Source organism: Arachis stenosperma, chromosome 3 (genome assembly GCF_014773155.1).
Source record: "Arachis stenosperma cultivar V10309 chromosome 3, arast.V10309.gnm1.PFL2, whole genome shotgun sequence".
In the NCBI taxonomy this organism is placed as follows: domain Eukaryota; kingdom Viridiplantae; phylum Streptophyta; class Magnoliopsida; order Fabales; family Fabaceae; genus Arachis; species Arachis stenosperma.
The window spans coordinates 17,528,057-17,541,984 of NC_080379.1; the positions used below are offsets into that span (position 1 = coordinate 17,528,057).

At 25.0% G+C, this 13,928-nt stretch overlaps 1 protein-coding gene across 1 annotated transcript; it reads left to right on the forward strand.

Annotated features, from left to right (window-relative positions):
- The first annotated feature begins 12,128 nt into the window (after positions 1-12,128).
- LOC130965616 (GRAS family protein TF80-like) lies at positions 12,129-13,897 on the forward strand. Its single transcript, XM_057890384.1, has 2 exons — positions 12,129-12,281; positions 12,567-13,897. The coding sequence occupies exons 1-2, from the start codon at positions 12,272-12,274 to the stop codon at positions 13,895-13,897; spliced, it is 1,341 nt and encodes a 446-aa protein (XP_057746367.1). The 5' UTR covers positions 12,129-12,271.
- The last annotated feature ends 31 nt before the right edge of the window (positions 13,898-13,928 follow it).

The following is a 13,928-nucleotide window of genomic DNA, read 5'->3' on the forward strand; positions in this document are numbered from 1 at the left end:
AGATCGTTAACGCTATCTTAGCTTTATTTTTTTATTTTTTTGAAAGGATATCTTAGCTTTATGTTTAGTGTAGGGTTTTTCTGTAATTTCGTTAAAACACATATCAACAACATGTACATGTATTTCTTATCAAAATTATTTGGAAAGAAATAAGATCGGTGACACATGCATGCGTTTGTATATAAATTATTTATTATTTATTTGTATGACTTGTACATGCAATAAAACTTTTTACTTTCTAGTCTCTATCTGGTGTTTGTGACTTGAAAGAAACTCCAATAGCAACCTTCTACATTGACTTATCTCAAACATATATTAGTATTCTATATTTATTATTTATAGTTTCAGTTTATTAGCTTTGTTATGAGAAGCAATATTATTTGTTGATCATTCTTTAGTGTGTTTGTGGGTTTTCTATTTCTTAGTTAGGGTTCAGAGATTTTAACTTTTTATTTATATATTTGCCCATAGTATGAAGTGAATAAGGTAACTAAAAACTTAGATTAACATTATAATTTTGAATAAATAAATTAATTTTAAAAATTTTATTAAATAAAAAATTGTACAGTTCAAATTATATCATGATTTTAATTTATCTCTTAAATTTTAAGTAAAATTTCAATTTAAAAAAAGAGACAATAAATTGACACTTCTCTATCATATTAATTACATTTTTTTTTGTCATGATTAATTTTTTTTAACATATGTCTTGATTTTATTTTTTGGTCATATACACACTCATGCTTGCCACTCATACAATGCCTCCGTCATGACTTGGGTTATGATTTTTTTCTTTTTTTTATTGTTAGATAATCTGAAATTTTTAAGCAATGTGAGCTATTGTGGTTGGGCTTTAACAAAATTGTTTTTTTGGACATGGGCTTTAACAAAACTAGGTTTTTGGACATAGGCCTGTAACATAACTTATATATGGTTCATTAAACTATATGTATAAACACTAGGGTTTTTGTATCTTATTATATAAAATAGGGTTTAACTAGAACACATATTAAAATTATCATTAATAGAAATTTTCATATTTTTATTTTAATAAACAAATAAATAATAATTACAATAAAATATAATTTTATATAATTATTATAAAACTTTTTTTAATTTATAATTTCAACGTACGCTGTTAAATATGTTAGTTAAACTCTCAATTTCATAACATTTTAGTAGAATTTTACTACTACACTAACTAAAAAAAATTCATCAATTAGTAATATCATATAAAAGATAGAAATATGTGTTTTGTCAAACTTATAGGCTATAGCACCCTAACACAATTTACGTGAATAAGGGTTTCAGGTTTCAAAATATAAGTTCTAATATTAGATGATTTATGATATATAATCTCTAACTCACACAACTTTAACACGATTTATATAATAAAAGAAATATGATATTTGCATAATTAAATTTGTTTTACTAAATCACGTAATTTAGATTTTTTATAAATTATTTAGAAAAAAAAAACAAAGACTAGGTTTTAAATGTAAAGGATTTGATCTATTTTTGTTAAAGTAAAAATTGGTGACGACTTTACTAAATATTTTTTTTAGGAAAAGTATAGGGTACTAACATATTATTTGCCAACTTTTGCCAACTTTTATTTATATTTGTGTTTCATGGAAGTCTGTTCGTAGATGTGTCTAATAATTAATATATTTTAAATACATATATAAAGAGACACATGCAGAAAATATATCTATAAAGACATTTCTATTAAACACAGTTATAAAAAAGACATTTTTATTAGACACATCCATGAACACACTTTCATAAAACACAATTATAAATAAGAGTTGGCAGAAGTTGGCAGATATGCTGTTGGTAACGTAGCGGAACCGTTTTTTTTAAATTACTTTCGTCGTTACATTGTCGATGTAATATCTTCGGACACAGTGTGACAAGGGCAAGCGTACGCGTCTGAAAAGTTTTAAAGAGGTTATGAAAAGCCCTAAATTCTAAAATGCTTATAACCTTATTGAATGATGAAACGGCGATAATTCAGATTGTTACAATTATAAATAAAAAATATTATTGCATGTTACCGAACGAGAATATTACCAGGATATTATTGTAAAATATTCTTTTGATATGGTTCGTTTGCTGATCACAATTCTTGTTGACTCCTTTTATTTTATTTTATTTTTATTTTGTTTACAGTTATTGCTGGCCCCTTAGTGGTCCTTTTGCTTAGGCTTTTTTTTTTTAAGTGAAATTTCAGGTTCAGGTAGTAGCATAATCTACACTTTTTATCTTAAATAATATGAGCTTATTATTTGGTAGAATATATATAACGCATCACTTGATACCTTATGCTTATAGAATAAGGTTAATTTGATTAAGTAGCATTAATGCATTATGGCTTAAAGAAAAACAGAGAAGTGTAAAACAAAGAGCTGCCGAGACAACTAAAGTTAGAGCTTAATTAATATGTGCTCTTTAAGGCGTTATTATTAATAAAAAATTTGAACTTTTTATTTTAATAAAGATTTATTATTATTTAATCGATTTAAATACCCACTTTTATGTATTAATTGTTTAAAAAATTAAAAAAATTATTTATTTTTTATTTTCTCTCTATTCTAAAGACTGAATAAAGAATAATATTTAAAAAATACTTAATTATACTGTTTTAATAAATATATAATTAAATAAATTGAAAATTTAACTTTTGTTACTCCTATCTAATAATTTTGAATACTAAATTATGATGGGACCTTGAAAGAACGAAGTTTCTTAGCCATTGCCATAGATTATGAAGAAGTTATAACTCCAAAGAAAGTGCTTAGAACTAAGAAGAATATTAATTGTTGCCATGCAAATAGCCCAATACACTAACATTGCAACTGCCATCATTTGGCATTTTTGTCTTTTTGAGCTACTTCCGAGGGTTTTCTTAGCAATGTTCAATCTTAAACACTAAGGCAAAATCAAAGCCCGTTTGGACATGCATGTTTTTATCTATGAATATCAATTTGTCGCCAGCCTCAATTTTGTCTAATAATAATAGTCCATATATAAAGACAATTAGAAAAATAATATAATCGATTCTTGTATATCTTATTTTTAGGAGACTCGAAACCCGCAATCTCTTAATTGAGTATGGAGAGACTATACCATTTGAGTTATTATTCATTGGTTTGTATATCTTTTTTAATTGCTATATGATCATTCATTCATATCTCAATATATATTGATGAAAACATTTCATTTTAATCTTGGATGAAAAAATAGTAGATAAACAAGTTATTTTTGTAATTAATTACAACAATTTTTTTCCCTTATGTCTTTCCTTTTCTTGGTTTTCAATTCAATTTTTTGTTATCAATCTTTATGTTAAAATATAATTAAGATTGATTAGGATGAATTAGAATTTTTTAGTATATCTGAATATTTATTATAGAATATATATTATATCTTTATTATTACGATTCTCTTAGCACTTATAAAAAAAAGAAAGGAAAGAAATTGAATAAATTTTTATTTTTCTTAGATGTGTTTGGATAAAAGAAAAATAAGAAGAAAAAAATATTATAAAAAGATAATTTTATCCTTATATTATAAAATATATTGAAAAAAATAAAGGGATAATATTGGAAAATAGAGAGATAATTAGTTTTCTCTCCATTTTCTTTCCATTGTTGGAAGAAAAAAAATTGGTAGGTCCCACCAATATTTTTTCCATTCATTTTTCTTCCTCTCCCATTTCACTCCTCAATTAAACAAAGAAAAATAACTATTTTCCTTCCAATTTCTTTCCCTTCCTTTTTCTTCCTCCTATTTTCACCTCAAACAAACACACCCTTATCCTTTCTAACATGATATCAGAGCTATGGTATCTTCCGTAAAGAGGATAAGTTGATTTTAAATCATCATACTTTTCTTCCGTGCCATTTTTGCTCCTTCTCTTTTGTCAATGCTTTTTTTTTTTGTAGTTCACCATTTTTTTTAGCAGTTTTTTGGCCACTCTTGCGGTAGTTCTGTCTGCCTTCCCGTCCGACAGTTCCGTCTGTTTTTCCGTCCGGTAGTTTCTTCTGCTTTTCCGTCCTGCAGTTCTGTCTGCTTTTCCGTCCAACATTTTCGTTTGTGTTCCCGTTTGCGTTCTCTTCTGGCAGTTCCGTCTGCGCTTCCTTCAGACAGCGGCAGTTTTATCTGCACTTCCTTCAGTGGCAGTTCCGTCTACACTCGTGGCAGTTCCATCTGCGCTTCCTTCCGACAGCGGTAGTTTTATCTACGCTTTCTTCCGGAAGTTCCGTCTACATCCGTTCTATTAGTTTATGCATTTTTTTATTTCATTATTTTAAATATGTTTCAAACTCACTCAAGTTGTCACTTGAGTTTGAGGGGGATGCTAGAATATAATTAAGATTAATTAGGATCAATTAGAATTTTTTAGTATATCTGAATATTTATTATAGAATATTATGTCTTTATTATTACGATTCTCTTAACACCTATAAATACTTTTCTATATTGTATTATTCCAGACAACTTGAATATACTCAATAATATATCATTTTTTCTCCAATTTAGTCTCTTATTTCTAACACTTTAAACTATTGGACTAATTTTGTTAAACTTAATTACAAAAATAACTTGATCATGTAGCATCATCGTCATTTAGATAAATACTTTATAATTATTGTTTAAAAATATTTCATGCACGATTACTAATCAAGTATCATAAATTTGTATAGAGTAAACCACCAATTTCGTACCCAAATTATTAAAACACTAACAAAAATAACTCCTACTTTTATTAATGACAAAAAATTTTTTAAAATATTTTAAAATACAATAAAAATACCTAACATTAAATTTATATTCTTAAAAATATTTTTGGTTATTTTTGTCTCATTATTTAATATTTTAAAAATATTTTTATTCTATTACTCATCCATCAAAATACATCACAAAAAGAAAATATTCACATTCTTAAAAGACATGTTTTATTCTCCTTTTTCAGCAATGTGAATTTTTTTTAAAAAAAATGAAAGAATAAAAGAAAGATAAGATTTTTGTATTTTAACTTCACACATAAAAAGGAAATTTTGTACATAATTACAAGATGTTAACTAAGACTACAATATTCTAAGAGTAACTCCAATGCTGAAAAATAGAGTTTTTCTTCTAACATACAGGGACTCAATTGCCAATAGAGCGAAGAGAAAAGAAAAACTCTTCACGTGGATCAAGGTTGAGAATCCCTTTAAAGAGGGACTTACAGCAGCCAATAAAATCATACCATGTGGTAAGTTAATAAAAAAAATTAAAAACATATTAGATATATATATATATATTTAATTAATTATTTATATTAATTATTTAATAATTAATTATATTAAATCATAATTAATATAAATAATTATATTAACTCAATTCAAATATTATTTATATTGTTATATTGAATCATAATTAATTAAATTTATTTAAATAAAAAATAAATTTAATTTTTATATATTATAAAATAATTTTTAGTTGGATTATTTATTTTTATTTGTAAAATTTAAAATACTAACCAAATTTAAGTTATCTATTTTAATATTTTATAATATTGAATTATTTTAAATCATAAATTTAAATAATATTATTATAAAAAATAATAATTACATTAATTTTAAATATTTAATTAATTAATCTACTTAATATACTAAAACTGGGTTTTCCCCCAGCTAATAAGGGTGACGTGTCACTCTCTCATGAGTCCGTTTTCCCTCCAAAACGAATAAAATTTTTCATCTATTCTAAATTATTTATTATAATTATATTATTATATTATATTTAATATTTAATGAATAATATATAATTATACTAATTTAAGAACATATCTTCATTATAATTATATCAAATCAATATTTAATGCACTATTAAACTACTTATCAATTATAATGCGTAATTACTGTATATAATAACAAATTGCCTTAATAGTAATTAATTTACATATTTATTTTTGTTTTTCTAATGTCTATAAATAGTGTTTTTCTGTCGTACATACATCTAAATTTGAGAGTCAGCTCGTAATTTTATATTTAGTATTTTTTTTACTACTTCATAGAATAAGAATGTATTCTTCATTTTTATTGAAGTTGATCCTTTTAAGGTACAATTTAAAATTTTTTTATAATATTTTTCATATACTCATTCTATTATATTAGTCTTTTAATAATTTATTAATTGTTGTTACTCTAAGTTGTTCTTATCGTCTAATGTTCCAGTTCAATTGTCTTTTACCACAATCGTTTACAATGCATCACATCTATAAAATATCCCATCGAGTTGTCTTCACTGATTCGGATTCCAACTACATGGATGTAAGCGTTCAAAGAAGGGGCAATAATTTCTACTTTACCGAATGATTGTTGGATCTACTCAACTATTATGACCAACCTAATGGAATGTGGTTAAAGGAGGATGAGTAAATTATTATAATTTTAATTATTCGATTAAAGTTGTAATATCAGTTGTGATATTTTAATTATTAATGCATTATTAAATTACTTATCAATAATTATAATTATCTAACATTTGTAATTTATTTTTATAATTTAAATAATTAAAATTAAGTAGATCGTTATTAAACTATTTATCAATAATTTTAATTATCTAACATTTATAATTTACTCATCCTCCTTTTTTATCAAATTATTATAATTGTTCAGTTGCATAATTTTTCATTAGATTCACCATCCTAAATTGGTCAATTTGGTTCAAATTTAGATTTTGTTTTTCTTTTTGTTTTTTTTTTATTGCTCTTATCGCAGCACGTGTCCTCAGATTTTTATTGCGAGCTGCAAAATGAATGTCCAAACTCTCAATACTTTTGTCATCCTTTTCGTTGTGTTTTTAACTCTGTTAATGTACTATTAATTTTAAATTTGTACGAATTTTAAATGTTGATACTTACGATATTATTTCAGTTGGTTGTCGTTACGAGAATGACTTTATACTATACGTGACTAAAGACTAGAATAGATTCAATATTGTTTAAGTAATTTTGGTTTTAATATTAGTATTTGATTAAATTATAATTAGAGAATTTTAAATTATTGCCTCAATTTATATATTATGATTATTTTTCATGGATGTACTATTTTTAAATAATTTAATAATTAATAAAATAAAGTGGTGTCAAGTATATTATTTAAATTTATTTTTATTCTTTATTTTTTTATTGGTATTTTTATTATATTTGACAAAAAAAACTCTACCTAAATATATAGTTTTTCGTTGTCCTAAGCACAATTTAGTTGCCAATAAAAACCGATTTTATCTATAAAAAATAATGAAACATGTATCTTTTGATATTATATTAATATAGTAAGTAGACATTATGATATAATAATATCTTTAATTGCATTATAATTGTCTCATAAATAATATATGATTAAATTATTTTAGAAAAAAATTTTCATTATAATTATATCAAATCAATATTTAATTATGATAAAATATGTTAATTATAATTATATCATAAAATTATAATAATTACGATAGTTATGTTATATATTTTAATCATTTATGTAAGTAAATAAACTAGAAAACAATCAAATCAAATCATGACGGTAAATAAATAATATAGAATATTATTATATATTTAATTGCATTATAATTAGCTCATGAATAATGTATGATTATATTATTTTAGAAAAATATTTTTATTATAATTATATCAAATCAATATTTAATATATTATTTAAATCTAACTTTTATATAACAATAATATTATATATATTTATATATCACTTTTTTTAAACTCATTCTTACAAATATATATTGGCATATAATTAATATAGATAACATATATACTTAATAAATATCTTTATTAAATTAATTATAACGATTAATACAAGATAATCTCATAAGTATAACCTAATTATAGTAAGAATTTTCATAAAAATAATTGACTACTAATTTGAATATAATTGATATAGTTAAATTGATACAACCTATAAGATTGAGAATATGTAACAATTATAACAATTATTATATCAATTATAATAATCATTTACGTGACTTCATATACAGTAATTTTTAAATTATAATTGTTACATAATTACTGTTGAATATTATTTAATTTTAGATATTTTATAGGTAATATTCATTATCACATGAATTATCATCATTATTCAATAATAATAATAATAATTTCAAATTTATATAATTGATAAAATCCTAGCTAATTCTCATTCGTATGTAATAATTTTATTAGTATGTATTCATAGTTTTAGTCAATATATAATAATAATAATAATAATAATAATAATAATAATAATAATAATAATAATAATAATAATAATAATAATATTATATGGACATCAAATTAATTAGTTAACAAATTGAAGTTAACTTATGGAGTTTTATTTTCTACTCAAATTTTTAATCATTAGTGATTTTATTTTTTATATTTACAGTAAATTTTGACTATAAAAAGAAAAAAATTAGTATTGATTGTTTCCTATTTTATTTATTTACAGTCATAATTAAATTTGATATAATTATAGTAAGTCTCTATAATTATAGTAATATAAAATTGCTTCATATATAACAATAATATTATACATATTTATATATCTCCACTTTTATCTCTTTTTTCAGAATTTTGACATATAATTAATATAGATAAAATATAATATTAAACTGCTTTGTTATACATATATATATATGAAGTTATAAAATAACCCATATAATTTATACGTATGGCATAATACGTATTTCAAAAAATGATTCCATACTTTTTGTTAACCACTGTTTTGTTATACGAAATTGATTAAAATTATATAATTTCTATTTATATAATTTTTTTCTATTAGTAGCAATTAGTATCTGCATTAAAAATTCATACTGTTTGTAATTAGTTTATATATATACTTAATATACTAAAATTGGGTTTTCTTCCAACTAATGAAAGTGATGTGTCGATTCCTCGTGAATCTATTTTCCCGCCAAAATTAATACACTATTTTCTCTTCTAAGTTTATTTTATAAAAATATCTTTATTATAATTATACTATAATTAGCATTTAAGCAATAATACATAATTATACTAATTTAAGAAAATATCTTTATTATAGTTATATGAAATCAATATTTAATACATTATTAAACTACTTATCAATTTTCAATCGAAAATATTTTTGATCATTTTAATTATATTGATAATAATAATGATAATAATAATATAATATGATAATTATACGATAATGGCACCGGCCATTAATAACCAATTTATATTTCTCTAAATAAATTTATTTTATAAAAATATTTTTATTATAATTATATTACAATATTATAATAAATATTTAATGAATAATGTATAATTACACTAATTTAAGAAAATATCTTTATTATCTATCTATTATATTCTATTCTATTATATTATATAAAAATAGAATTTTTGCATTTAATGATGGAACTGATGTGGCATGCTCTTGAGGTGTTTCCAAATCTATTTCATTTAATTCGTCAAAGCAAATCAATTATAATTAATTAATTATATCAATTAATTAATTTGATTAGTCATTCAAATCTCACCATTTATTATAATTTATATAAATTAATTAATTATAATCAATATTCAATGCGTTATTAAACTACGTATCAATTATCGATATTTTTAATCATTCTAATTATATCAATTGATATAGTTCTAATCCGCATTTAAGTATAATAATTTTATTAGAAAATAGTTGATGCACATATTAATAGTGACTTATTTAATTTGATATCAATTAGTGAATAATAATAATAATAATAATAATAATAATAATAATAAAACGTCTACATGGTACATGCATTATATTTTAAAAAAGGTAAAATATATTTAAAAAAAATAGGATATCAATAATTAATTGTGATTAATATCAACATCAATAATTAATTCTTATAATTATTTTTGTACGACTAAAAGTTACGTATAGTATTTTTTTTATGTAGAATAAAAAAAGTTTGTAATTCATAACATTTTCATAAAATTTTATCGTATGGACATAAGATTAATTAGATAACAAATTGAATTTTAATTAATATATTTTATTTTATATTCATATTTTTTCATTAATTATCTTACTTTTTATATTTACAGTAAATATTAAATGTAAAAAGAAAAAAATAATATTGAATGTTATCTATTTTATTTATTTAGAGTCATAATTAAATTTGATATAATTATAGCAAGTATCTAGAATTAATAATAACATGATACTACAATTTTAAGTGGTATAATATAATAAAAAAATGTATCAATTTATGTATGCTTTCTATTAGAACCGTCAAAATGGGCTAAACTCATCGGACCAACCCGTTTACCCATTTAAATGGGCGGACTTTGCCTCTAAAATTAAACCCGTTTAAATTTCGGGCTAGCCTGTGTGCTAAATGGGTGGCCCGTTTATTTTTTTTTACATTTTTTCAAAAAAATCAGTACTTTTAGTTGATATTTCTCTCGATTCGACCTGAAAATCAAACCTATCAACTAAAAAAATATTATTTTTAAAGATTTTTGACCTAAAAGTGGTATTTTTTGTCAAAATATTTTTCAAAAAATAAAATTAAATGATAAATGGGCTGGCCCGTTTAACCCATTGGACTGACCATAAACGGTCCGGGCTAGAAATTAAAATTCTGGCCTGCGAATAAAGTGGGCTTAAACGGGCCAGCCCATTTAACCCACTGGCTTAATGGGCTGGGCCTAAATGGACCGGACTAGCCCGTTTGACAGCCTTACTTCCTATATAGTAATGATATTATATATATTTATATATCTCATATTTTAGCTCTTTTCTAAAAATATTGGCATATAATTAATGTAAATAACATATATATTGAGGAAGTATCTCTATTGAATTAATCATAAAGGTTAATAAAATATAATGAAATAAATTTCACCTAACTGTAGTAAGTATCTCCATTGAAGATATTTGCTAATTATTATCGTGTATAATTAGTGTATATATATATATATAGAAGGAATAATAGTGAATTGTTACAATTATTTAATTTATCATTTAAAAAATTCGTACCTCGGACATAAATTTTCTTCTGTTTATTATTTTTCATACCTAAGGGCTACTAATTACGATTCTATCAACAGTGTTACCTATGGTACGGTAGATTATGTAATGAAAAAGTTTGAAAAATAAAGACAAGAATTATAAGGTTATGGAAAGTCCGATACAAATTTGACAAGAACAAGACGACTTACGTAGAAATGGTTCTCATGGATGATAAGATAAGTTGATTATTTTCCATGATTCTTTCAAGTGATGCTAGGTCCATCTTATAAATATTTTTTGTTTATATTTTAAATTTATTTGACAAGTAAACCCTCGCACGAATAAAAAAAAGTACGATTTTATAGATTTATAAGTGTTAATAGTCTTTATATTTAATTTGTTTAATAGTGTGATAATATAGCTAATATATTTGTTGGTGGATTTAACTATTATTACTATATTATTTATGATCACATTCAGTATATATGTGTGATTTATTGAAGAAAGTACATTATTAAAACCGATTAATAACTATTTTAGAATTAATCCAATTAACACTGAATTAAAAAAAACAAACAATGCATAATATGTTACTTTTTTATTAATCAAATTATTACAATTCAAATTAAATTTTAAAAAATAATTTAAAATTATAATTTCAATCTTCTCACGTGCATGGCACGGGTGATTATACTTGTTAAGTGGGACTATAATAGAGATTAAAGTTAGTTTCTCTTAATGAAGAAGAGAGATATGCTTTGATTTCTTATTTATTATTTATAATGCAAAAACTGATGTGAAATTATTTTTTATGACAGGTAAGCCATAAATACGAATTGAAATGAATTTCTTATCAGAGATGGTCTAACTATTTTTTTTCAAGATTTTATATCATTATTACTCAATCTACATCTTGATGGATGATGATTAATCAATCATGTAGGGATATCCAATTTCCACAAATCGCAAATCTCATATTCCTATGTGGCATAAGGACAAGAATTCAAGTGTAACAAAATCAACCTCTTCCGTTGTCCATTATCCCTACCTAGGAAAATCCTTCCATTTTAGAACTCCAATTTCGATGGACTTCAATATTTTTTTCTATAAAGTCCTAATGCCGCACAACTGTTACGCTTTGCACTTGTGATTTAGTTACTGTGTGAGAGGCTTTAAAGAGTTTTTGGCCTTTGCCAAGAACGCTTCAAATTATCACAATTTGGTGCTGCTGTCAGAAAATTTTCTCTGCCAAATATTACCCTTGCCTTATGGACTCAGGTATGTATATTACTTTGATCGGAGTATTAAATGTCTAGTTCGATACGAATAATTATATTTCTAATACGTCTCTTTATTTACAAATATTTTAATTCGAAATCTAGATCTTTTGACTATAGAAGTTCTGATTAAGTCAATAAAACTACTTTTTTTAAAAATTTAAACTGATAGAAAAAAGTATATAAATGATTATATCTCTGACCACGAATTACTCGAGTGTGAATGACAATCAAAATCTTTTTATTTGGTATCTGCTAATTTAGTTTGTTGTGAACTGGAAAATAGGTTCACCGTACCAATGGATAAGGGAGCCGAGATTGGAAGACAGCAACACCTCAAATCCATTTGATCTTCTTTACGATTGTGCCAAATTTGTTGCATCAGGAAGCATAAAAAATGCAGACATAGCACTTGAAAACATCTCTCACCAGTTGTCTCCGGACGGCGCAGCAGCGCAGCGAACGGTGACTTATTTCAGCGAAGCTCTGGCTTCCAAGATAGTCAAGAATCTTCCAGGAGTAGACAAAGCTCTAAACTCCTCAAAGAGATTAACTGCTCCTGAAGAAATCCTTGTCCAGAACTACTTCTATGAGTTGTTTCCATTTCTGAAATGTGCTTACTTGACTGCAAATCAAGTCATAGTTAAAGCAATGGAAGGCGAAAAAATTGTTCATATAATTGATCTGCATTGTGCAGAGCCGGTTCAATGGATTAACCTCTTGATGACATTGAATGAGCGTCCTGAAGGACCTCCTCATTTGAGGATCACAAGCATTCATGATAAGAAAGAGGTTTTAGATCAGATGAATGCTAGTTTGACAAGAGAAGCAGAGAAATTGGATTTTCCTTTGCAGTTCAATCCTATAGTTAGCACTTTAGAAGATCTTGACATTGATAGTTTGCCGGTTCGCACAGGCGAGGCGCTTGCAATTTGTTCTGTCTTGCAGCTGCATCGCCTTCTAGCCACAGATGATGAAGCTCTAGGGAGGAATTCCCCGGCTGCAACGATGAATCTGCATAGAGCAGTGCATATGAACCGAAGAACTTTCGCAGAGTGGCTCGAAAGAGATATGATGAATTCATATATTTCAAGTCCTATCTCTGCTTTGTCACCTCCTCCTCTGTATCCTTCACCTAAGATGGAAGCATTTTTAAGAGATCTTCGCAAACTGCAGCCGAAATTAATGGTGATAACTGAGCAAGAGACTAATCTTAATGGATGCAGTCTTGTGGAGAGAGTTGAGAAAGCTTTATACTTCTACAGTGCCTTGTTTGATTGCTTGGATTCGACCGTGCGAAGAACTTCCTTGGAGAGGAAGAAAGTTGAGAGTTTGCTGCTTGGAGAGCAGATAAAGAACATCATTGCATCTGAGGGGTTTGAGAGAAAGGAGAGGTATGAGAAGCTTGAGAATTGGATTCGGCGGCTCGATCTGGCCGGTTTTGTGAGGCTGCCTTTGAGAGACAATGATAAGTTGCATGCTAAGGAGGTTTTGCACAACTATGGACACAAATATATGATTAGAGAATGCCATGGTTGCTTACTTGTTTGTTGGGGTGATAGACCCCTTTTCTCCATTTCAGCATGGAGTTTTAGAGGATTAAATCTTTCTTTATAAGATGGAATCAATACCATATCTCCCTATATAT